General features: G+C 43.4%; 1 protein-coding gene across 8 annotated transcripts in view; it reads right to left on the bottom strand.

Annotated features, from left to right (window-relative positions):
- MEIS1 (Meis homeobox 1) overlaps window positions 1-26,903 on the bottom strand; it is a 110,396-nt gene that overhangs the window by 54,715 nt on the left and 28,778 nt on the right. For all 8 annotated transcript variants that reach the window (XM_030022312.2, XM_030022317.2, XM_030022314.2 and 5 more), the window contains one exon: window positions 26,841-26,903. This exon is cut by the window's right edge and continues 49 nt beyond it. In XM_030022312.2, coding sequence (XP_029878172.1) covers window positions 26,841-26,903 — 63 coding nt within the window. The remainder of the gene's footprint in view (window positions 1-26,840) is intronic.

Here is a 26,903-nt window from a genome sequence, read left to right as displayed (position 1 = left end):
GCCGCCAAATGAAGGCGAACTGAAAAGGTGGAAATAATCATAGAAATGATGCTAGTCCATAAACAAGCTTACAGCCTCATTAGTATAGCGGGAGGCTCCGCTGGGTGATTTATGCTTGTTTTGCTGATGCCATGAGGAAATGCCATAGGGCAACTTTAGCCAGCTGCTAATGGTTTCTGACAGCTTCTTAGCAACTAGTGCAAGCAACGCAGTGGCGTTTGCTAGTGACAGAAACCGAAAATGTCATATTATCTGCCCATGTGTCACAAAGTCCGTGTGGCAATTAACTAGCAGGCCAGTGACTGAGGGGCCACAGGCTCTTCAAAATGGCCCGTGGCCATTCGGGGGGCAGAGCAGGCGCACCGCTCGCGTTTACGCTGCACATATGCATGGCTGTATGCACGATCTGCATCATGCTCCCTCTGCCTTGGTCGCCAATGAGTTTGGTCTACACAGATCCTTTGTCCGTGGAGAAACTCCGTCTTGCTTTCTCTTTAGGCACGGCGTGACATTATCAGAGGAACTGCAAGTAATCTGTCTTGATATGATGGTTGGAAATGGCACTTTAATTGGCAATACCTGATTCTCTGGTTTTGAGCGCTGGATCTGAAGGTGCTAGCTGTTTTTCTGCTCGCTCGCAAATTAGTCTAAAAGGATTTAAGATCACTGAAGCAGACTCATTGCCTGTCAAATTGCTGGGAGCGCAGCGACTCTGCACAGCAGCTAGACGCTATTTAAAAAAAAACCTGGAGCCTGTAAGGAGCAGGAGAAGAGCCCAGGCTCCGCGCGCCCGTTCCCCAGCGAGCAAAACCAGGCGCTATATGTCAAACTGTCAAACCTTTCAGCGTGGCCATTTGCCCTTTCAAATAATATTTAAGAATTGTTTTTACACAATTTTTTATAGGCCATGGTCTAGTGAAAGAGGCCAATCAACAAAGGAAGGAATTTGTACTACAATTCGTCCGTGGACGATTTCTTGCCAGACCTGGGCCGGTCCCCATGGAGCGAGGCAGGTGACCTGTGGCAGCTCCCTGCCTGTCAGGGAGCTCCGATTTCAAACGCCCTCGACTCCGGTGTCCCAGAGTTGCCTATTTAAGCACACCCAGGCATTTAGGCCGCGCTATCTTGTTCCTTTCAAGAAAGGATAAAGCGGCATTTATCGTATTCAGCCCTGCTGAATGGGTCAGGCTGGCCATGCCAGCGGGGGCTCCTTTCGCTGCATCCCCTTCTCCGCCGCCATCGCTTCCTATAATTTCCCTTCCCCTCCCACTCCCCCCCAAATCGGAGGCAGAAGCAGCAAAGGGCAACCAAGTTTACAGCAGCTCCTCGAGTGGGTAATGCTCTCTTTGGCCTGGGTGATCTGTTATAAACCATTGTTGGCAAAATAGGTGCTTCTGGAGAGCAACTGGGCACATGCGCTCGCCTTCAGTGGCCATGGCCGTTGCAGGAGTTAGGTGGCAATTCAAAGCCCCATCCCTCGCTTCCACACAGAACCAAAATTAAATGTCATCACCCTGCAACGTTGGAAAGGCAGGCAGCGTGGCATAGCTGGGCAACTTCCAGCCACCCCAGATCCCAAATCCATCCCTCGACCATAGAAGCTGCCCAGATACGACATAAATAGTCCCAATCTCAAGTCAAGGATGTTTCAGGAAGGTTGGAAATTCAGATGTCCTAAAAACTCTGGCCCTTTGCTCGACTACAAAATCCATTGCCTTTGCATGTAATTCTTTAGACTAACATCCTTGAATAATTTTAAGTGCCTAGAAATCTCAATAGCAAAGTGCCAAATACAGCTTTACTACAAGTATCTTCACCAGACACAACAGGTTATTTCTCACTGCACGTAGCCCTGTCCTAGAATCAAATCTGTATTTGGAGTACAAATATTTTTTATACCAAAGAAAACCATACTATTCTTAAAAAGCCTGCTTCCCACACCTCTGTCATGAGATTTGAGAGAGGTTTTGGGGTCCACTCTTCAGTTTGCTAGGAGGGGGCAAGAGGAGGGCACCGGCTTTGCTGAAGTCCACAAAACCACACAATGAATACCACCTTCCATCTTTTACAGTCCACTTCTAGATAAACATCTAAATCCACTGCTTTAAGGAGTTCACAGAAGAAAGTGTGAAAGAGATGAAGCCCTGTGAAACACCCAGAGCAACTTTTAAGTGGACTGACTAAATCAGTGTCCTCTAAAAGCTCCCCGTGTTGAACTCATTTTTATGTTTCCAAATCTCTCCTGTTAAAAGCAGCTTCTGCCTTCTTCTAGGTTTGCACTTAGTTTTGCATTTAGTAAGCTAATACAATTTAAATATGTGCTGCACTTGGACAAAAACTATTGACTTCTGTACCAGACTTGCAATGTTTTCAGTGCTATGAACTGAAACACCTAACATAACGCCCCAAAGTTTGTGGGCTCTCCAGTAGTGTGATTTTTTTTAAATCAGATCATAAATTTTTTTTAAAAGCATTTAGATACAAGTTCCTCAAATTCCTGCTTCTGCTAGCATAAGAAATCCTACATTATCTAAGCCAAATATTTAACTGTTCACTGCCCATCCACAGCTCTGTCGGTTCCTTTCTCTTTTAGCCCCTCCAAGAACCCAAATCTCTTTAGTAACCTTTCCAGGTAACTGGAAAGCAGGATTCATTAGTAACTTAACGTACTAGAGAGATTTCAAGTGGCAAAATTACTTTCCCTAACCTTGCTTCAGCGCTCTGTGTTAATTTAGAGTAACTATTATAATTTCCGCACCTTTACCTATGAAATCCCTTACAGAAACACATCTCCAGTTTGCTGGATACCCACACATCCACCATGCTGACTTTTGCAGAGCAAAACCAGGCCTATGTGTGAAATGCAATTTTACTATAAGGTCCAAAATTATGAATTCTCAAAAAGCAGCTCCAAGGATGCAACAAGTTTTTCTGTAAAACAAGAGCAAGGGAGAAGGAATCTTCCACAACCTACTGTTCACAGGACTTAAAACAAGGATCGCCACTTCAGACCACCAGCGTTGAATGGACTTAGGCAAAAAAGAAGCATATGGAGTTTTTTTGGAGTTTTTTAATTTGTTTCTGACACAACCAGCTCCAACTTGGCAAAGGAATGTGGTGAGCAAAAGTCACACCCAAATGACTCTGATGTGAGTCAGGGTGGCTAATATTCATGTCCACAACCATACCAGGACAAGTTCACTACTCAGAAATGATCATTTCTCTTACAGCAAGGTGGGGAAGGAGGCAAGCTGAGCAGCACAGGGGGTTGAGAGCTCAGATATGCCAGGAGAGAGCTGGAACGCACTGGCACAGTCTGGGGATGCATGCCCAGCTAGTAATCCAAGTTGTACCTATTTATTGAGGAGAATTAGAAATTTTGACATGAAAAGGCCCGTGAATTTAGAAGATTTCCCCAAAATACATTATTTTAAAATTTACACACACACATGCACGTATATATTGCATATGTAACATTAACCCACTATGACTGCTCTCAACCTGCCAATGCCAAGCAAGGTACATGAGCTGAGGATGGGGCTACCAGCAGAAGGTATTTCAGAAAGCTTAAAGTAACTGCGCAATTTCTTTATCAGGGAAAAACATTTTCTATTGGTTGGGATCCATGATTAGTGAGTTGTGACGGAAGCACCCACTCCAGGAGTTCCTGAGGTCAATAGCAATCATCTCAGCACACTGAATGGCCTACAGAACAACCTGCAAGATTATTAACAATAATTATGTAGGTCTGCTTGTGAATCTGAAACATGGTGTTGATGAGGGACCAATTTTTTTTTTTCATATTCTTTGAGGAAAAGGCCTTTTCAAATATACTAAATAAAAACTTAATGAGGAACAACAAGGTAGGAAAGAAGCATTAGCAAGGAACAAATACCATGTGTTTGGGTTTGCACGCATCTCTTAAGTACATGCGGTGCATGTTTCATGCAAGGATTCAGACCATGACATAAACAGTAGGAGGTTGTCAGTCACCGATAGTATCCATATTTACAAGATACTAAAGCAAACAGTTGCAAAAATATCCTACACAAATATTCATAGATGGAGTAACCTGGACAAGTATAAATTACACTCTGGCATTTGACAAATTTTCAAAGTTTTTTTCTTGACTCATTGTACTTTGTTCTTGAGAGACAGGAGCACCTTTTTCTGGTAACTCGATCCTCCTTTTTGACTTGAATTCCCTTCAGGCTAGCAACGAGCAAATTAGCTGTCTATGCAAAAAGTAAAATCAGCATTGATGAATGGGGGGGAAAACCCCACAGATTTTACTCATTTTCATTTGTTCTGCAGCTGAAATGAAGGAAACCTCTTCTCCTGCACAACATAGCACTTCTTAATGGGGTTCAGAAAACTCTGCTATTACGGGTAAGTTGTGCGATATTTCTGGAGCCGTGCATCTATGTGCCGAATAAAATATTAAAAAGAAAGCAATTCATTGTATGGGAAGCAAACAACTTTCTGCTGCCAGCAACAGAAGTTTACTTTGAGCAGTTGGAAGCAAATACCCTAAAGAAAAGTATCTGGTTAAACAGAATAACATCCTGGTTTGACTAAGAACAGTAAAAAGCTTAAACAGGTGGTTTTTTTCCCCCTAACCTAAAAGCCAGCATGATGACCCTACCACTTCTTGGGAAGAGCTGTTTTTCAGTCATTCTCTCATTTTGTTTAAATACAGGTCTTTTTTTGAAACCTATTCTCTCCAACCTCAGCAGGAGAGCTGGCCCTCCCAGCTAAAGGTCCCAGCAGTTGCATTCTCCACGAGAAGTCAACTGCATACGGGTGAGACACAGGCAAATCCACCGTTGGATTCAGTCAGACTTACTCCCTTGCAAAGCAGGAGCACAACAAGCAGCAGGAGGAGCACAGGACTGCTCTGCCATGGGGGAAATACGCCCAACTAATACCCCAAATGGCCACGAGGTCAACTTCTCTAAATCTTTATAGCTCCTTAACAACTGGCTCTATCTTTGTGTTTATCCAGCTCCTAAGACACTCGACTCTTGGACTGAGCACAAGCAGCTATAAGAGGCTCAAAGCAAAGATCAGAAGCATATTACGTATAAACTAAGGGACGCATTATCTGTAGAAACAGTTTATTACAGTGGAGCATTTAAGTAGGCTTCCTTCCCTAAACACAGCTAAATTGCCCTGGGCCCTGCCTGCATGCCTGCTCCAGAGGGATGATGCTGTAGATTTCATGTTTTACAACAGAAAATACGTGCCAGAACCTTGCTACTGTTCAAACCATTCAAAATTGGGTTCTTCTATTGAAAGAAGTTTTAAAAAAATTTATTGTTGGGCAAGACCAACCAATGCTGGCCCAAGCTGCAGTGTGCCCTGCAGGAAGTACAGTTCAGACACTGTTTGCCCCAAATCCTCTTTTGCAGGGCTGGATCCCATATGACACAGGAGACATATAACCATAACAAACAGGAGAGAATTAGTCTAGCTGCAGCTCAGGCAAGTCAGGATTCATGACCTACCAAGCCCACACAAGATATTTCCAACTGGAAGTTCCCATGTGGTTTGTGTCAAGTGAAAATGTTCTTGCTGATAGGCAATGTATTTTCTTCCACTCCTGTCACCGATTTTAAAGTAGCATCAAAACAAAAAATTATTATTTTCCCTGTCCCTAGTTCATCAGTAACATCTGACAATGAAAAACAAGACACTATTGAAAGAAAACTAACATTAAACCTCACTTTGCATGCCACGGCAGCACCACATTCTCTATTTCCCCACGTACAGTGGTCACTTTGCAACTGCAAAAGGCAGAATTAAAAGGGAAGAGAATAAAATGCCTCCATCTCATCTACCTCTCCTCTTCTGACAGTAACAACATCTCAGCTGCCATTGCTGGTGCTTCAAAAAACACCCATCATCTCATACAACCTAATAAAGATCCACTTGCTGCAGCCATTACTCCAGCAAATTATAGCCACTGAACCCTCTTGACTGGCTAGTTAGTGAAAGACATCTGGCTTTGAACTTAAGGCACAAATTAATTATTTCTTTGTACTTAAAATAAGAGGAAGACAATTTTGATTTGTTATGGAGGGTTAATCCAAAAACCCTTCTGAGGCAGCCTGGTGGTTCCCAATGCAGGACCCTGTATCTCACAGCTATGGAAAGAAGGGTGGAGAAGAGGGCTGGCCATGTCCACCTAGAAGAACCGTTTCCATAAGGTGTCTTCGAGGTCTGATGGAAATCAGGTACCTATGTGGTGGCCTAAACTACTGGGCAGAGCAGGGCAGAATGACAGGGACTTGGGAACCTTCCAGTACCTGAGCTTCATATGAACAGGCAGGAGTTAGACGCAAAACATTTACGCTCCTCTTTTCTAAGCAAATGTTAGAAATATTTGCAATCATGACTGAAGGGATGGCATTTGGACCGCACCCTGAGTTCCCTCCCCTCACCCTGCCCTAACGCTGCCTGGGATGCTCAGAAGACGCTGGCTTTGCTCCCCAAAGACAAAACCTTGTTACCATGCACGTAATCAGCTCAGGAAAAACCACCTTAATTACAAAATACGCAACCCTCTGTCAGACCTTTTAAGGGAAGGGCGTAGACAGAATTAATAATGTTTTTCTTGTGCTGTCCCTGGTGCTCCTTGCTGCCTGGTGCCCTAAATCCACTGCTCTTGTTCTTCCAGCAAAAGCCGGTCGCTCTGGAGGGCCCGTGACAATAGCGGGAGGCTGCTCCTCGGGAAGGAGGTGCAGAAGGCAAAAGGAGATAAGTAGATTTGACAGAGCCAAGCTCACACAAAATTTTCTTCCACTTGACTGTCCCTCTCCAACACAAAAGGCAAATCTGCTCTGATGAGGTGGTGCTTAAAAAAGGCCACAATGGGAAAAACAAACCTGAAGTTGAGCTTTAGAGCAAAGGCGCGGTGGCGTCGGCTCCGGCGGCCAGCGGGCAGGCACACGGCTGCCGCTCCCACGGCTCCCACTGCCCTCTGCTTGGCATGGTGAGCAGGAGAGGGGTGCTTTCAGAAATCATCTCCCACCACCTTGCCTGCAGCTCACATGGGCAGCACCCAGTAGAGCGTGGCACTAGAGATGGAGGGCACCCATGGGTGTCATTCTACACCGACCGAAGCACAACTGCTAGTGGTAGCCGTGCTAAACTTCGCTCGAGCTCATCTGCACAAACTGGGGTTAGAAAGCCTCAGTTTGGGTAGGGTGCAGCAGCAGTTGCTGGAGAAGAGGGCTGCTCGCTCTGCCCAGATTTCCCTTGCTCTACACGGCTGGGAGGGATCAAGCAATGACCGCTCAGGCTACTCAGGCTCAGGCTACTAACTCCCCTTCTGCTACAAACACTTACCGCCAAAAAGTGGAATCTACTTTCTCACCTCCGCTAGTATCCCTTGGGTGCGGGGAGGTGGGATGGTATCAAAGGGTGGGTCGGGGTACAACCCCTGCACATCCAGCCGGCTGGCATGAAACCAGCCCCCATGGCAGAGCCTGAAAATTCAGAGGGCTTAGAGAGCCTTTCAGAGAAATAACAGTGATGAGGAGGTGGTCTTGTCTCTGTTCCTCGTGGTTGGGCACTGGCCACCAGCTCCCTTCATGGTCCTCCCCAGGGCCACACAGGCACTGACAGCCCTTTCAGACACTTCAGTCCTACTAAGTTACCATGTCCCCTTCGGCTCCAGCTTAATGTATTCATGTCACTGCTATGTTTTTGGTTTCCTATGACTTTCTATCACAGCTTCTGGTGTTTTGCTGTTTGTTTTACAGTGCAGTTATAGGTTAGGATGTGGTTTTTTTCCAAATTAAAGCAAACAAACAACAAACCCAAATGCAAGTCATCCAGGAACAAACAGATGTCAGAGAGTCCAAAACATACAATGAAGGTGAAAGTAAAGTCAGATCAATGCTGGACACTTGAAAACTTCCCCTGAACATCACCTACAGGTGCATGCACGCCTTATTTTTACCTCTTTCACCTTCCACCACTATGTATTGCTAGACATCAGCTACCTAGGATTACCTTGAATAGGCAAACTGATGGAAGGAAAGGGAAAAACTTCTGGTGCACTCCAGAATTTGGGTATTATTTATGTCGCTACATCTAGTGGCATCAAAGTCCCCACTGGGGGAGGGATGAAGGATGGGAAGGAGGTAACTCAGCCATTTCCAGTTCATCTCTCTTTGACTCCACTCCTTCGCAATAAGAGTGTTTAACCAAAATCCCACAGAAATCTCAAAGCAAAGCTGGGTCATAGCAATAAGCCATCGAGTGTCTTAAAAAAAAAACCCCAAAACTAAATGCAAACATCCTTCAAAAAGCAAGTAAAAAAGATTTCTGGTGTTTCTTTTTCAATTCACAGCATCTGTCATTAAATCTAATAGCAAGAGTAGTAGAAATGGATAGAAAGCAAAAACTGTCTGGTTTTAGTAATCTGATGTACTTTAAATGACATGAATGAGTAACCAAGGAAGTTAAAGAAAACCTCAGGCTCTGGCAGGCTATAAACCACAGGCATCAGCTTCCCCATGGCAGGTATTGACCACATGGAAGAATAATCTTGCTTTTCTGCTGAAGCAAACTCATCCTTGTTGAAAGGGCTGAGGACCTTGTCTTGCCCGTTCCACCCACCAGTGATGGAAGAGGATTCTCATCTGCCCAGCTCACCACTTGACCTGTCTCCTCCTGGGGCAGCCTGGCAGTGCCTAAAATGTCACCAGTTTCACCTTCAAAATGGTTCTGCCAAATATCCTGTTGCTCAGATGGTACCCTCTCAGTTGGGGTTACCAAGGAATATATTTCTACTGTGTATCCCATCTTTCTTGCCCCAATTTTCAAGATGTGCTTCTCAACTGATGTGAAAGGGCACACCACGCACATGCAGACAGCCAACGCTGCTCCTGGGTAAACACCAGCAATGTCCCTGTGCCCTTCCTGTGCATGCAGTTATCAACTAGAAGGGTTTTATAGGCATCAGTTGCTACGCACAGGAAAAGACCGACTTTTCTGAGCATCCTGTAAATGCTGGGAAAAGAGAAGAATGGAAAGGAAATGGAAGGAGCAACCTGGAAAGGGAAGGGAAAAACAGGAGACCTTGGCTCAAAGGAGAGAGTTGACCACACTCTTAGCCCTGCCTTCATATACAGATGTTTGCTTTTATTAATCTTGGAAAAAAATGTGGTGCATGAGCTAAGTCGGCCCCTAGGCAGATTTAACTTGGGTGACCTGAACATCCTCTGTAGATCACCATAGGTCTCTCTGACCTTGGCAGTGACACAAGGATCATATTTTCTCATGGATTAATTACTCTGGAATAATTCTGCCAATGTATTAGGCATAAATAGCCTTTTATTTAGGATTGGGCAAATACGTTCCCTCTTTCTGCCTCTCACCTCCCCAGACAAAATCTATTTATTAGGGTAAGGAAAACCCCACCCTTCATTAAAGTCTGGGTACACATCTCAAGGGCCAGCCAGAAGCTTAGCTGCTTCATGCTCATAGCAATGCATTTTCAAACATTGCCTTCAGCAAGATGCATTTTGGAGTTAACTGGTAAGATTTGTTGCTTTTGATTGGAGTGGTCAGCCTGCATATTTGCAGATGAATATATAAATATCTTCAAACACAAAGAAGCGGCAATATATAGGTCGACAGTGGGAATGTTTAGCTTTGATTGCCAAAACAGAAAACACAATCCTCGCTGTACATCTACATGTAAGTGAAGAGCAGCTCCACTAAAACCAACCAAGTTGCACTGAGATAAGCAAAAAAAAAAAAAAAAAATCACATCTTGGCGGTGCAGAAAATTGACCAATTTGGAAGGAACAGGTAAACAGTGTGTTCTTGGACAAGAGTCAGCAGAGTTTGGATGATGCAGACCTTTCCGTTCAAGAGTTGCACTGGTTTTTGCGTCTGGTCACTTGAGGTCATACTGCAGAGCTCTGAAGCTCTGCAGAAGCCCTGCACGCTTCCTCCGCATGACGGAGGTGGCTAAAGTGGCTATTAAAATCAGTTGTTATTCTGATGCCACCTGATTCTTAATTGCTGAAGAAATGGGGACTGAAACCACAGAAAGGGCTTGCTGGCACTAGCTAAGGAAGTATCAGTTTTCGAGGTCAGAATAACATCCCTTAAATATATGAATCAGAGTGGTTCTTTCATGCTGCATCTTGATAAAGGCAGGAAAACATTAGCAGACTATTTTGATGAGGATCAGGATAGTTTTGTTTTATATATATATATATATATAGACACACACTCAGACATGCACAAAAAGGAAAGAAAATACTTACAAACCTGTATTCAAACTATAATTATCCTGCCACAGTCAAGTAAATCCTAGTAAATACTATTTCCAGTTTTCACCATCACTCTGAATGAGTCTCTTCTAATAAACTAATCGCATGTTGAGTGGAATGGAAACACAATTTTCCAACTGTTTGTGAACTGCTTGCTTCATCCATACACAACTTTTGCTGTATGGCTGACGACTTACAACCTGGAGGCAAGTGTCTCTGTCTTAAGACTAGGTCACCAAGGCTTCTCAGGCAGAAAAGGAAGTCTCCAGTCACAGACCTGCACTCTTTCCCATCGCAACGCCGAAGCAATAATCACCGATTCCAAAACTGGCAATTCTCTTGAGACTGGAAAACGCTTTCACAAATATCTGCCAATTATCTGAACAGTTGCCAATAATGCCGGCCTCTGAACCATTGCTAATCACGCTGCCATTTTCTATGCAAAGCAACTTTGAGTTTTGTCATTTATACTAACTGACTGACCAGCTTCACCTGCAATTCATGGTTTAGGCAGATGAGAAGGGAAGACAGAGATTTTCATCTGTAATTGCCAGTTGAAATTCAAAGTTCAGCTAAAAAGCATTCTTACCTATACTTTATTTAACAGTTTCTATGGAAAAGAATTTGACATAACCACCATATTTGCAATGAATATGATCTCAGCAGTGACCTGAAGAAGGAAAAATGGACCTGGAGAGGGCAATATGCTCTTGCCTGTAAGACCATGGGGAGGCTCTCCCTTAATGCTCACCTCTCACCAGCCCAGGAGGCTTTCTGCACATGTGAGTTGCACATGAACCTCATGCAAGAGCATGCAAGGAGAGGCTCAGGATGGCGGGAGCTGTACATGTCAGCTCAAAGTTGACACAAGTTGCAAATAAGGAGGTCGAAGTCTCAAAGCAGTCAACAAACATGCCGGAAAGCCCAACTTTCCGAGGCACTGCAGGGATTTGTGCAGGTTATGGCTCCTGTGGGGCAAGCAGAACAGCTCGCGAGGAAGCCTCTGCCGGGACATCCCTGGAAGCACCTCACTCAGTTCCCTTCCCCGGAGTTACCCTGCAGAGCCATCCCTCAAGATCCCAGATAAGGCATGCTGACAAGGTGCTGAATGAAAGCCCGCACTGCCACTGCCAGTAACCTGCCCTCCCTCCACCCCTGCAAACCTCCAGCACTTGAAACCCAGCACCATCCCCAGCCTTTGCACTCACAGCTTCCCAAGGAAGCAGCCCTGAAGCACAGTGGGGTCATGGTGCACAATCCGGAGATATTTTTCAGAACAGCATCCAAGTGGACTTGCTCGTTTTCAGTATGAAAATAAGAGTTCTATACTTTGCACAGAAATTATTAAAAAACTCCTCCATCTCATCTGGTAGTGAGGATTGCTACAAATATGACTACAAAACAAAGTGGACAAATGAGCCTTTTTTTGAATGCATATTAGTACACTTAAATGGACTGAATGTGTACCTTGTTAGTTTGGAGTGGAAGTAGGTTTAACTCTGGTTTTACATTTAAAAGCAGGCAAGGAAGGTGCATGGAGAGAAGTCCCAACAGCTGCAGTGCCAGCAGCCAAAGGACCCCACGCCCAAACAGCGCAACAAAGCAAAGCCCCAAGTTGTTTTGAGTATGGCCATTCCTACCACATCAACTCAGCAACAGGTTTCGTTTCAAGGTTTCGCTCACAGACCCTTTCATCCCATGAAAGACCTCAATGCTGTTTAGTTGGAAGTTGAGCAAAGTGTTGCTACCAAGTTTCACAAGCCCCATCCATCAGGTTTTATATTTAAGTCCCCAGCCCCCAGAGTCATGTGAAAACCTTGTACCAAAACCACACACACAGACGAAGCAAGCAACCTCCTGATGGCAGAGAAAGCTTGAAACCTGGCCTCCGAGAGCTAGGCATGGGAATACAGCCACTGTCCCCCCCCCCGAGTATATTAATAATTTTTTTTTTTTTCCTATGAATGCCGAGATTTTTTAACACTTCAGGTTACCGATACAGGTCAACAAAGACAACGAGTGTTATGAGATGCTCAGGCCAGCATGCTCAGCAGCTGCAGAAAACACAGCCTCACCCACACACGCAACACCTGAGCCCACTCCTCTAATCTTCAGTGGTACAAAACTCTTTATTCTGCTTCTCCACACTGAGCAAACATTTCCTTCCTAAAGAAATGACAAGTTTTAGCACAGATTCATCCCTCCTTACTCTAAGCATTTAAGTCAGACTGCCAAGCTAAGTGTCTGAGAGAGGCTATTAGTCCTCCCCGAGTCCCTCCACAGTCAATGGAGAGAAACAGAAACTCTCCGGAGGGAAATTCAGGATTGAGATGACTACAAGAATATGTGCACTATTAGCTTTGAATACTGCACAGAACAGTAAAAACTTACAAGCAGCGAGGCTATCGCAAGGAAACTATGGCTAATGAAGGCTGAATATGCCCATCTCTGTTTCTAAACAAGATCTGGACTTCAGGGCCCCTTCTAAAATTACTCAGGATAGAAAGGCTGAATTTAGCTCCCATCCATCACCTTATCATGAGGATACAACCTCATGCTTCCTGCCACTGAGAATCTGGGAAAATGCAAAATTCTACCTCTTATCGTCAAATCAGAATAAATTTCTTCTTCCTATTTTGCCTTACTTGAGAAAAAAAAAAAGCCCTTCTTGATAGATAGCTAAATTTATGTCTTACCAAAGTGAATGTAAATGCAAGAAACAGGAAGCTTTTACTTGGAAACTGGAATTTCAAGCACTCAGTGGCAAACAATGAACCAAAGAGATAAAGATGCAATGGCAATGGTAGGGGACAGACCTGCCAAGCTTCCTGCCCATGCTGACTCAAGAGCATATGTCCTACCACGATACGGACCAGCCACACCGCTTGCTTTTATTTTGGTAATTGGTATTTGTTCCTGTGAAAACCCGTATAAAAACAAGTCAGAAGACCAGACAATAGTAGACCAGCCATCTCTTATAGCCAGATCTTTTACTTAACACTTTAGCAAAAGATGTAATCAGTGGATCTTTGTCCATTTATACAATTCTCTCTGCTGCGATGAGGACTGTATTGCACTCTCCAGCACCCGCCAGATCAGAGCATCCAGCCTTCCCCATCACTTCAAGAGATTGATCCGATACTTGAAAGCACATTTGCTATTATCTACTCCAGCCCTTTGGAAATGACATTACACAGATACCCGGGGTGGGGGGGGTGGGGGTGGGAGGCAAATATTGCCACTCTTTTATTATTCCTGCTATTCCCTCGCTTGTAATATCTGAGAAGTTCCCAGGTCAATGGGATTACTTTATCTTCCTCCCCCCTCCTTTATCTCCTCCCTCACCCCACAGGTATCCATGTCCAAATGGGACACTTCGGCGGGGGGTTTGCTTGACCCGGGTCACTCGAAGGTCAAGCTTTTCACCACTTGCTAATGCAAAGCTTCCCCCCAGCCCTCCGCAGCCCAGGAGTACGGGGCACCCCCTCCCCATGCACCCCTCTCCTGGCCGCGGGTGCAGATGGAGAAGGCAAATGCTCCTCAGTGAAGCTACAGAAGCAAAATCCTCCCCGTATGGCAACTGGAACATGTTTTGTGTTTTTAAATAAACAAAGCAAAAGGAGAAGGTCCTGAAAAATCAGCTCAGTAGAGACTTTATTCCTGTACTAAACTTGAAGGATGGGAGGCTTAACTAGTTAGGAGCAACACAGACTATATTTTTGCCTACCAGAAGAAAGATCGATTTTTATTTAGATTGATTTTAAGATTTACATGCGAGAAATGGATAAAATTGGATCAAATATATACTAAAACAAATAGTTGACTCCCATGAAAGCCAATAAAACCAAAACAAATTTCACAGATCTCATCTACCAGCATTTGAGATTTGTTTTATTTCATTATTTTGTATACATTTACGGAGCAGAAATTTGCTTAACTCTTTTCCACTTTTCTTTTACTGAAACAGTAAGACTCTCTGCAGAATATTTTCTACTTGAATATTATCACCAGGACAGCATATGGCAAACTAGCAGCAGGCAGTTTATCTTCATCCTCTTTGTAAGCTAAAATTAGCACAATGCTTTTGCAACAGTGTATGATGTATTCAGACCAGTACGATATACCTAATACAACTTCAGATCCATCCCTGGCTAACCTCCAATATTCAAGTAAATTGATTGCTAATTTTAACTGAGTATTAATATGTTTAGTATCAAGTTGGCATTTTTCAACTCCAGAGGCACTTTTAAGTTTAATACTGTCATTTCACCTACACCAACTGCAACAGTAAATAAAATTTGTGTATTAATAATACACAAAATTTCAATTCAACTGTAGGAGGCAATTCTAATTTTTATTAAAACATTATATATGGAAAGCCATGCTGCAAAATTGCACAGCTGTGCATACCCTGCTTTTCAGTGATACAATATAATTAATCGTGGTGAAGAGCAGATACACCCATGTTATGACTAACATGCTCCTCCTGCTGCAGCCTGAATTCCTGCAGACTGTTAGCTGGTTACTTTATTGGGATTACATTCAACCAAGTCACCAACTTCAGATTTCCTGACGATGTGGCTATGTCAGCCCTCTCTGCTCGCCAGTCTGCTGTTCAACTTGGTAAATTATGGCCACCTCAGGGGTTTTTTAGCTGGATTAAATATGTGGTGAGACACTAATGTTAGCACTGCTTGCTAATTTGTTTCTGGTAGCTGTAACACCAAGGAACTTAGTACAACGCTCTTTCTAAAGGAAATACAGGTTCTGAAAAAAAGGTCCTGAAAAAGCCCTGTACTTCGCAAGGGTGGTTGTTTTACTACCTTTCTTGCCAGGTTCACAGAATAAATGTGTAATAGTGGGAGGTAGTCACATCCAAGCCTGTATATGAACAAACACACACACAAACTATAAATATTTATACACTGACATTCAAAGATTTTGTGGCTCAGTCTGCTCACCATCTGACAAAACAGCCCCCTGCTTTACCTACAGCCCATCACAAAACTACAACACGGCACCAAGTCTGACTGATAGTTATACTGAATTAATATTACCACTATTCTTGCTTTTACACAGCCAGCCTCAGGCAAAATTTGAATGGGTTACTCCAGACAGATACAGAAAAAAGAAAATGGCCAGAATCCTGCGCCAAAGCCTCTCGTAGGGCATCCTCACTGCCACAGCCAGGGACAGGAGAGGATAAATAGGAGATGCTTTACTAAGTGGTGAAGGAAGGAGGCATGAGCATAATGTTTTAACCCCACTTTGTTGCATCTTTTCCACCCCCTGCAATTTGCCTGCATCTTATCCACTACTCTTTAGCAAGAGGCTGCTACACTCTGACATTACAGTGCCCTGAAAGAAACACAGTTTTAAATTGTGACACTTTACTTCAAGCAGTTCAGCTAATACTGACCAAGTTATCTCCTTCCCCTGCTTTACGAAGGCAGTCGATGCAGAAGTGTATGTGCTATAACCCAGGGCCCCAGGCAGGAGCACCACAGTGGGGTTTCTCCCTCAGTGTTGTGCTGGGGAGGGAGGAGATCCTCTTGGCACGGCAACGAGAGCAACAACAGGTTCTCCACCCTGCAAGCCTTGCTTCCATGACCTTCACTTGCTGACCAGACAGAGCTAAGATATGCCTTCTTCTGAAGTCCATTGGGACGCTACAGACTCCAGAATATTTTTAGCATGCATCCATGTGACACTAACTGCTATTCAGAGAGCTGGGGGAAGATTTAACAATCAGTTAGGTTATGTCCACCACCTTTAGCTTGTTTCTGAGGTCATAAGTGGTTCCTCCTAGTAGGTCTTCTCCTGCCCTTCCGCAAAAGATGAATTTACAGCCCTGAGACAACAGACGGTATCCGAGTTGCAAGAGCCATCGCTCTCCTGTGGCACAGGATCAGCCACAGAAAAACAAAGGACTAAAGGACAAGTAGTTGAAAAGGCGGCCCCCACTATATTTTTATTTATTTTTATGATGTTTCATCTTTCTGACACCTCCACATTATGCTTCTGCAAAGAGCAACCACAAAAAACTGCCTGCAAACTCTGTGTGAGATTTTCAATGCTCATGATGAAAAATTTTTTTTAAAAAAATATATAAATAAATCTATCTATCTATCTATCTATCTGTCATCTGTGGCTATTAGACACTAGAGATACCACCTGGCGATGAGGAAGTTCCCAAGCCACAGAGTGCCGGAGGGTGGCAGAGGGCTTGCCTTGATGTGACACTGCTCCCACGGCATGTCACGGGCCCAGCCAGGCTCTCCCGTGTCCTTTCCCACCTCCCAAGCCCTACCAGCTAAAGTTCAAGCATGCCAAACCCAAGATACAAAGGCTACATGGAGGAAGCATAATGGCTAAAGAGACAAGCCAGAGAGATAGAAGGTTTTACCAAAGACACCCTTGTTCAAAGACCCACCAGAGCACCGTCAGGCATTTGCTTAGTCACAGCCCTGCGATCCCGCACCAGCTCGGGGAGGAGAGACATTGGGTCTATCCCTCTGGTATTTCGCATGGCACTGACTAGTGGGTCACCAGGCCAGCGAGAAGCAGTCCCCGATGAATTACACGGTGACAGGTGGCTCCGCCTCTGCCAAAAGCCGCAGGGGCTGCCCTGATCACCCAAAGAAGGTCCCCGTCTCATTCATGAATTAAAAAAAAAAAAAAAAAAAAAGCCCATGTGCATCAAAGTGCTTAGAAAAAATTATGTCAGCATCTTACAGTGTTGATCCTATTAATTAATCTCTTGAAGAATGCCCCCTCGCCCACAAACATATAATGTAATGCCGGCTTAATCTTACCTAAAAAAAAATACAATGCAATAAGATTACTAGTCTGACTCTGCTAACTGTTACAGCACTGCTTAATCCTGCATTTCAGTGCTTTAACAAGCTCCTACAATATTGTACAGAGTTTATCAGAGCAGTTGCCGAGACAAGAAGGACTTATGTTTTAAACAATATAATTCCATCGTCTTTTGTGCTCTTTACGCATTATGTTTATACAATGACTTTCATCCCGGAAGATCTCAAAGCCTATTGCCTGTTCCTGTCTCCACTAGAAGTCTTCCTTTCAGGTTTCATATTGGAGCAGGATTAGAAATGAAGAAGAAATATATATATATATATATAAAAATATATATAAAATATAGATATCTATATATATATAAGGGGGGCTTATAGCAGCAAGATCTGCTGGGGCAGGAGGCTCATCCCTCCCGTCCCCCAAATGCAGCTGGGGCAGGCGACACCAAACTGGCCCCCTCCTCCCAAAAAACTGCAAGGGAACCCACCTGAGACCCTGCGCAAAAAAGCAGGCGCAAACGTGACCTGTGAAAGTATCATCCTCCCATCCCTGCAATAACTTTGCTATTGTCCCCAGGTCGCTCTCCCACCGGCACAGCCCCGCTCCGGCAACACACACCCGCAGTGACGCATTTCCCAGTCTTTGCTGGTTATAGACATATTAAGCTTCCCATGGAATAGGAGAAGAAAGCTCTGCTCCCTCCCTGTAATTATCAAATCAGCCCGAAAATGAGGAAGAATTGAGAATCCTCATTATAGCACATCGTAAAACATGGCGAGGTCTCACGCTCGCTGTATGTTATTGGCGCAGTCTGCCAACAAAACTTCACAAAGAGCGCAGGAATTCATGTTTGCAGAGATATTAAAGTCATAAAAGGGGAAATTTGTATTTTATTTTCCCACAGCCTAAATGAAGGTGAACCAAGCAAATTTGGCAAAGAGTGCTAGTCAGATGCCATTTCCCACAGAAGCGTGGTATTTTCCTCTGGGAATAAAACATTTTCCTTCAACTACTGTTTATAACTCTTATCAGTTCAACAGCAATAGAGCCATCAAGTCCAATATCTTGTGGAAAAAAGTCAAGGTCAACAAGTACTTGCATTTTCGTTTATCTTTAGCTGCAATTGCTACTGACATTCAATTGGGTAATAAACATGAGGACTGTCAAATGCTCTCAGCAAACAGGTGATCCAAAAGCTATCAGAGAGAAAGAGGCTACCGCCAGGTAATCAAACAATTCTGTTGCAACAATTATGATTTGAGTGCATTCATTTACAGAAGCAATCACCTGTCAAATTTGAATGAATAGCGTCAAACCATTCCCACCACCAGGGTAATAAGGGCGAGAAAATACAAACTATGTCTTACTTTCTTCCCAACAAAAGCATGCCAGCATTAGCAAGAGCCATCAAAAAAAGGATAAATAAAAAATCCAGTATCTTATTTCCTGAACTGAATTTTTAAAAATTATTTTAACATAAAAACTAGAGGAGATCAGTCCAAGTAGCTCAATCTCATGTCGATCTCTCCCAGGAGCAATAATGGGTGTTTAGGAAACCCATATAGATACAGGGGGGTACACAGAAGCGGCTGTGCCACAGCTCTGACTATCAGCACTTGGGCAGCTTCCTGAGCCAGTGGTTGCATCTGGACCAGCGTTTTTAATAGCTACAGAAGGACCTATTTTTCCAGAAATTGGTCTAATCTCTTTTTGTCCCCTGCTGACCTCCACAGCACACTGTAGCAATAAATTTAACCCAACACGTGAAACACTTTTGTTTGTTTTAAACCTGCTAACGCTCTGGAAAGCTCCTGTGCCATGAACACCCACCCTTAGTTCTTGCATTACGGGACAAGCACCCACTTTCTCCATACATAACTCATTATTTTAAAGACTTCTCTTCCAACCTTAGTCATCGTTTTTTTTTTCCCCTCCCAGCATTTCACGTGAGAGATAGGAAAATGGTTTACACCAAGCAGCCTGATGGCACACCCTCTTGCACCACTGATCCAGAAACACTGCGTGTTTATGGGTTTATACTCATTGCGATAAAGTGTTTCTCAAAAGCGGAGACCATCTCAGGAACACGACTTTGCTTTTTTAACCTCCAATTTGAAGAGGTCAATGATGCACACCTGAAAGTCACACTCTGCCTGCATCAGACAGCAAAAGACTCAGCTGAAGCCACCAAGACCTGGAGAGGCAAATGGGGATAGTGCTGGTGCCTTCAAGATGGAAAGCATATGGGCCATACGGGAAGCTCATTGGCTTCAATGAGCCACCGCAACCTAAAGGAGCACGCCCAGGATGTGTAGGGGAAAAAAACCCCCACCAGAATAAAGGAACAATTTTTCTAAATCAAATCATATCAGTGATCTTCAAAACACAAGACTCAGGTACTGCTAAAAAAGGGTATCTTGGACACCAAAAACTTCAAACCTATTTCTACAACTACTTGCAACCAAACCTCTCTCTGCCCCATCCAAGGGGGAAAGCAACATGCCCTTCAGTCCTACCTGACTATACCCGAGTTTTTAGGTAACGGCCCAAGATGTGATTTAGCAATGTAGTGTTTTCCACCGCTGTTCCCTGCTCAGCACGTTCAAGACCTTGTCCTCAGTAACATACCCAGGGCCATGCAGACACACTTTGGGGCCTGCAAAAGCCCTGCACTGCTGACGGGATGGTCAGTTCAGGGTCAGGGCCATGTTCTTACATACACGTCTATGTATATACAGACTTGCACACAGCCACACAGATGTTTAATGGGCTAGACATTTCTAAGTTTAGAAAAACTTGCCAAGAAAAATTAAAAAAAAAAAAAAAAAAAGGACTCCAGCATATGAATTTTGCTGCTTGATTACAGGCAGGCCGAGAAGTCAGAAATATTTGTATTTCCATAGCCACTTTAAAGGTAAACAGTTCCCAAAGACTTTTTCCCTTCTTTCGCTCTGCCAACGATGGCAATAGCTTCAGCCTGAAGGATCTGCCTACTGACGTGATCGCCTCTCTGCTCCCCTCCTGGCTGGAAGCCTTTCCTGAGCAAAGACTGAAAGTCGCATTAAACCGTGCTGAAATGGTTGTGCTGGTTTTGAACTGCTTATTATCTCTGGGGGCTGACCTGAAAAACAAGTTGGTACTTAGACAGAGAAATTCAAGTTTCCCCTGAATGGCAAATGGGAGGAAGGAAGGTTTTTTACAAGGAAAAGAATTCGTTTACAACTGTGTTACCCACAATTTAGGCAAAACAAGCAACATTTATAAGTATTTAAGTTAGCTTTGCCAAATCGAAAGGAAAAACGCCTGGTAATAACAGACGTTGGGAGCTAATGCGAACGATTAAAATAAATCCTGACACCGGGAATAGATTGATGCTTGAATCATGACAGACAGCCGCTACCAAGTGAGGACACTCTCCCATGCACCATACTGGAAGCGTAACCCTGCCTAGCTGAGACACAGAGGCTTAACACTGCTGAAATCTAACTTTAACAGCTGAATCAGGCTGATGAAACAAAAAAAAAAAAAAAAAAAAAACCACCAAACCAGAAGGATGAAAAAAACAGTTTCACGCCCTCCGGCTTTAGAGCAGAATGATAAATTGACATCGTGTTGTTATGAGCATAATCTTCAACTACTCAATCACTGTTAAAAAATAAAACATGATTCTGAGGAGATAAAAATAATTAATGCTGGTGCTGCTGAAGAATATGCACCTACACAAAGAGTTTCAAATAAACATGGGGTTGTTTTAAATCCTGTATCTCACGTCAAAGAGTGAGCACAGGTGCTCACACTGATTTAAAGCAAACCGAGCGCTGCCCACTTGATGGAAAAGCAAGGAAAGAAAAGGGGATGGCAAAGCCTCGACAAGAAAACTGATACCGGTCCATTTCCAAACAAGCCTATTATGCTTAATTCAAGATTCACAATACATAAAGCACCAGAAAAAATACCAGGAGCAGCCCCTGTTGACTAATGCCCTGTCTTTTCCAATCGAGGGTCACATCCAGTCTAACCGATCGCATGATAATGGCATCAGAAAAGGTCAATCAAAGACAAGCTGAAGCTTCCACTGCCTGGCTGACCTTCGGAGCTTGTGACAAATTGCTATCAGTCAATGTCAACTAATGACAGCGGCTCTTTGGCTAATCAATTGTTCTAAAAATGATCAAGAAAACTACTCGCAGGACAGCTCATTTTCACATCAATGCCTGTGAAGTATGAAAAGCTCATTTTTTTTGAGTTTTTAATAAGCTCATAAGTAAAGCAGTTACTTGGTAACAGGGGTCACCTTAGTGAAAAGACAGAACCTTTGTCTGCCTTTTACATATTCTTTTATTACCATATTATAGTAAAAATATGCCATGCCATTACTATGCCAGAGGGCTACATAATAAAGTAGGTAATACTTCATACAATTTTTTTTTTTGAGATAAATACTTCTGTGGTTAAGGGGCCTCTGTTTGGATGTAAATAATTGTCGATACACTCTCCACATATTTAAATGCAAAGCAATCACCACCGGCACGCAGGTGACGTGCCTGCTCATTACTCACCCAAACTTCACGTGACAGAGCCGGTAGGGAAAGCCACGCTGCAAAATCCAGCGGTGCTGCTGGGAAGTTAAGGTCTAACAGCAGCTATTTTGTTCTTAAACCCATCCACCCCATGCAAGTGCATCTTATTCCAACTATTTCCAACAGAATTCACATTCGGTAGGAAAACTGCATGCTCTGAAACCCCCAAAGCCCTGCAAAAGCAAACAGATGTTTCCGCCTTGGAAGGATTCTATGTGTAAAAGCCAACATGGAAATGCACACAGGCTTGGGCTGTGGGACATATACCACGGTTCTCCCCGTATAGCAAAGGGGCAGCTGCGGACTGGAGATTTGTCCATCCCTTCATCATACCCGCCTCTCCCAGCATCATCTTCAGCCACTTCTCAAAGCCTCACAGCCAGGCCACACTCAAATCTGCATTCACGCATTAAATATTACCAAAACAACAAATCCACGCTGGTCTAAGGCTTGAGAAGTTCTGGCACAATTATGCTTTGCTTTTCCATTAGGAGACCGTTAGGTGATGTACATCACAGGGCATCACACCACAAGAAGCCTCTTGAGAAGATGCTGCATTGAGAGGGAACAAGGAGCCACCATTCAAGCACGGCACCGCTTTTTACTTGGGTTTACCTCTTTACTTGGGTGACTCCCACCCACAACACCTGTACTGCCGAAAAGGATTTACCACAAGGAAAACATCCCTCGCCAACCCAACCGCCCCCAAAGCAATCCCCCACCTCACCACGGAGAAGGGGGGGAAGCGCTAAACAAGAAACATTAAAACTTTTGTTTTCCTCCGAGAAACTGCAAAGTGACAGCAGTTTCAGGTTACACCCTAAACCTGCCTTGCTATGGTAGTTTTTCAAATTAAAATATCTTCTGTGGCCTCAGCCACTCTCAAGCCATCCATAGGCAAGAAAGGAAGGAGGCAGGGCAACACTTAAGCTCAGCCATAATTGGAAGTATGTGAAAAATGAAGTGTCAGTTCGGTCAATAAAGGGCAAAGGTGAAGGGGAACTGCAGCCCAAACTCGGTGCGAAATGTGCTCATTAAGACACCCAATCCGCGGGCTCCTGCTCACCTATCCCATTAGTCATCGGCCATCTGACCGCTTCAAATGCCTTGCCTCCCTGCTCTTATTACTTTTCTTCTCCCATGTTAAAAAAAAAAAAAAAAAAAAAGGTGAGCTGGTATATAAATCCTTGCTCAGTCATCTGGAACATAATGTGGCCCAAGTCTCCCCCTCCGTCCGGTTCTGCCGCCTGCCTTTGCAGCCTCCAAACAACTGCCTTGAGATTCCCAGCAATAATAAACGCAATTGCCTTTTTGCCTATAGGTTGCCTGAACTCCTACAAAAGCCTGAAAAAAAACCACTGCAGCCATTGATACATTTTTATAAAGAAATATCACTGCTTTCTACTCCCAGCTTGAAAGAGCAACAATTATTTGGAGGTTAAAAAAATGTTTTGAACCCAGGCTGAGGCTTGCAGAAAAAAAAGGGGCAAGAAACAATATGCACAAATAGGAGACACTGATGGATTATTTTTTGTTTTCTTCTAAGCCGTGTAGGAGAGCTGAACATGGGAATTAAAGAGCCCCACTCTAGATTAAAAGTGACTGTACCAAGCCTTTGTTCAGCATCCTCCTGGCCTGACTATTTGAAAAACAAACAAAATAGATCTGTTAATACCCCAGACAGGAATCTTTTAAAGTTAGAATATGCAGTAAGACAAAATAGCATTGCTGTGAGCTCAGCATCATCTGCCCGTACCTAAGAACTTGCTTCTCTTCTTTTTTTAAATAGAATTTAGCAAGTTATTTCTCCACTGTGTAAATTCTGATCTCTTCGCACCATTTGGAGACAGACCTCCAATGGTCCTTCACGATAAGTTCAGAGCAATGGGAAAACAGCCCATGAAACTTTTTCATAATATTATTTTGCATTCCTGTACTATAACTATCCCTTACAATGACACAATACCAGGCCTTTATAAGAGGTTGTGTCAACGTGCTATGCGATAACATATCCTGCTGTTCAGTGGCACGAGACCCCAGAACAGCTCCCTAGCAGTTAAATATGGATTTCTACAACAGATCAAAGCAGCTGGGAGTCATTACTGTTTACTAAGTAAATAAATTTACATGTTAAAAAAGACTTTAAAATGTTTACAGGAAGGAGCATCTCTCCTGTTTTCAAAGGTAGTAATTTGATGTGTGTTGTGCATAGGGACATAAACAGGTTAAAAATGCACTTTGTGAGGATTAAAAGCAGTGATGAATCCTGTAAAGAAGAAAAATTTCCAAAAAGCCCAAAAATAGACCTTAACATAGTCTGGGTTAAGGACTAAGGGAGAAAAGAAAACTCTTACTAAGGGGCTTAAGCTTTCCAGTCTGTGTGCCTCTCTGAAAATGCAAAGCTTGCACTCACATCCTTGTGATACCTTCAGCCAGGTTGGAAATCCAGCCCAGAAAGTGCTTTTACCTACCCCAAAAGGGGAAGTAGGTTGTGGGAACAACCTAAAAATAGACAGTTTTAGAGGGTTATATTTCTGGTGATTAGATTTCGGGTTTTTTAAATGGCAAATGTGCTCTTGACAGATGGAACCAAAAGGAACTTTTACAAACTCCTAAAAATAGGGAAGCCCATAATATACTGAATATATGTCATGCAATGCATGCTTCTCGAGTTAACTCCTGTGCTCACAAGCATGAACGTGCGGGTCCCCAGCCTTTCGCTGCCACCCCTCCGCGGCACCTGGCTGCTGCGGCAGTGCCATGCCAGCTGCTTCTGCTGCCAAGAAAAGCATCCAGCAGAGGTGAACACGGGAGTTTGACCACAGTGTTGCCACTCATAAGGCCATAGAAGAAAAACCTCCAAATCATGGCATTTTGAACTTAAATGTAGTTGAGGAGAGGCAGGGTATTTGCGATCTTTTTCTTCTCTTCCCTTTTGGTCATTCAGGATCATGGTTTTTTACTTCTTCCCCATGCAGGAAGGCTAAAACCATGCTTTTTTTTTTTTACAGGAGGTGTATATGCAGGCGTGGGTGTGCTTAAACAAATGAGATTCCCCTATAATCTCAACCTTCAGAGAGCTTCGAGCAAATAAGACATAAAGCAAGGCTCAGTGAAACCACCGCTGCCCTTCCCACATCCCCGTTCCTCAAAAAAAAGCCATTTCCATAGGTGGCAAGTGGCCTGAAGGCAAGCCTCAGTAACAGAGATCCCTTGGACATGGTCTCCTTTCCAAAACTGCTTTCCCAAACTTGACCTGAGAGCTCCAGTTAGCAAATTCCCACTTTTTTTTACTCTTTCCTAAAGTTTTAATGCAATGAGCCTTCTTCACGAAACGCATCTATCAAGCGCTGGCAGCAATTCCAGCCTCAATAAACCTTACTCTGGCATTTGGGTAAAAGTTTCAGAACCAGCTAAAGCATCACTGACAAGTCTTTCTCCGGATATTTAATAGGACTCAAGCTCTAAAGTCACTTTAGAAAACCCTTTCTGACTGAGATTATAGCATGCACCTTGCTAGGAGCCGACCAGGATGGCGATGATAAAACATCAGATACGACTGGCACTCCAGACTAATAAAATGCCACATTGGGCAGAAAATGAAGACCGAAAATCTTAAAAAGTATACCAGGAAGCGAGTAGCTCAATTTCCAAAGGGCCCAAGAGGTTTAGGAGCATGCTGGCAAGCCTCCCCGCAGATGTTTTCTCCACGCACATATACACATGAACACGTGCACATCCGTCTAGTAAGAGAACAGCCCTATCCAAGCACAAAAACCCCTCCAAACACCATGTTTTAGTTCAAAGCCTGTTTCTGCAGCAGCTTTTTTCACCCTTAAAAAACCAGTGGATTTAAAGTTTGCTCCAAAAGCAAAGGGCTCTAATGAACATGTTGACACCACTTCAACTATAGCATTGTGAACAGCACCACTAGAATATATACGTATACATACTTGAAAGAAAAAAGGCCCCCTGAATTTATGTTGCATATCATTTTCCAGTAAAAGTCAGAGGTCAGAAGGTTACCAGTTTCTGCCTCAGCTCTGCAACAGTTTACTATTCCAGGCCCCATTTTTACTAGGCTATACTTGCGATGAAGTCAGCAACTTTTCTTTAAACAATAAAGTGTCTCAAATACTTAAAATCCTATAAAAGAGATGTTATTCACCATGTACGTTAGGTCCATGCATATAAAAAATTAAAATATACTGTTTAGTTTAAAAACTAATCTTGTTAAATGCAGACTTTGCAATGCTAATCAGTACTGTTCAACCTTTTTTTGGAAACACAATTCCTTTGTTGTCTAACAGCACTTGAATGAAACATGATCATAAAACCAGATTTAAAAGTATATACCTATTGTGAGTTCAGAGTCAACTTCAACAAAGCACTTTCTTTTATATTCAGATTAAGGATCCTTTTTAAATTTTAATTGCATTAAATTAACACTAAATCCACTGCAGTTGGTCGCTTCAGAAAGAGTGTGAAGCATTTAAACAGCTTCTCAGAAAAACCCAGAATTTCAGCTTTTTAGACTTCGGAGCTTCTGAGACAGTGCTAATTATTTGTAGTATGTCCCACTTCAATTGCACCAAACTCGTTTCATACTCGTCCTGCTAAATCAGTTACTCTGTTTGGCTTGGCACTCAAACAAAACATTTTTGCATTCAAGTAAATTGGAATTGAGTAAAAAAAGTAAATAAAAGCACTGCTCAGGATTTCATAAAATGGGCCAGCTAACATCTCTTCTTTATATGCAGTGGAGTTTCGATGGCATCTTTGAAATATTAGCATGCATTTCTGCAATCTTAATTACATTTGCTTTTGAAGATTTCATCTTTTAACCCATTTGAATGAAGGAAAAAAAAAAAACCCTTCTCATTGCTTATTTTTATTAAGCATACTGCAAATTTGGTACATATGTTGCTCTAACATGTGCCTGCTGGCAGGGTCGAAGAAATAAAGATGCCAATCCTTTTACTAGGAGGACATGGAAAAAAAGTGTCAAAAAAAAGGAAGATAGACCTTTCTCAGCACAAACCCCCTAGTACCTGAGCACATTTCAACATTGGAAAGAGAGCAATCGGTCCCTGAGTGCATTGGTGACCACTTGCCAGCTAAGAAAGCATGAGGGCTCCGTTCCTACCTTGCTCACTGCTGTTGTCCCCGCTGTGCGATGTGTGTCCCCCGCTGGAGGGCCCGGGGGTTC

This window comes from Aquila chrysaetos, chromosome 8, assembly GCF_900496995.4.
Source record: "Aquila chrysaetos chrysaetos chromosome 8, bAquChr1.4, whole genome shotgun sequence".
NCBI lineage: Eukaryota > Metazoa > Chordata > Aves > Accipitriformes > Accipitridae > Aquila > Aquila chrysaetos.
Note: the sequence above shows the minus strand (reverse complement) of the source record. Positions and strands in the feature narration are given on the sequence as shown.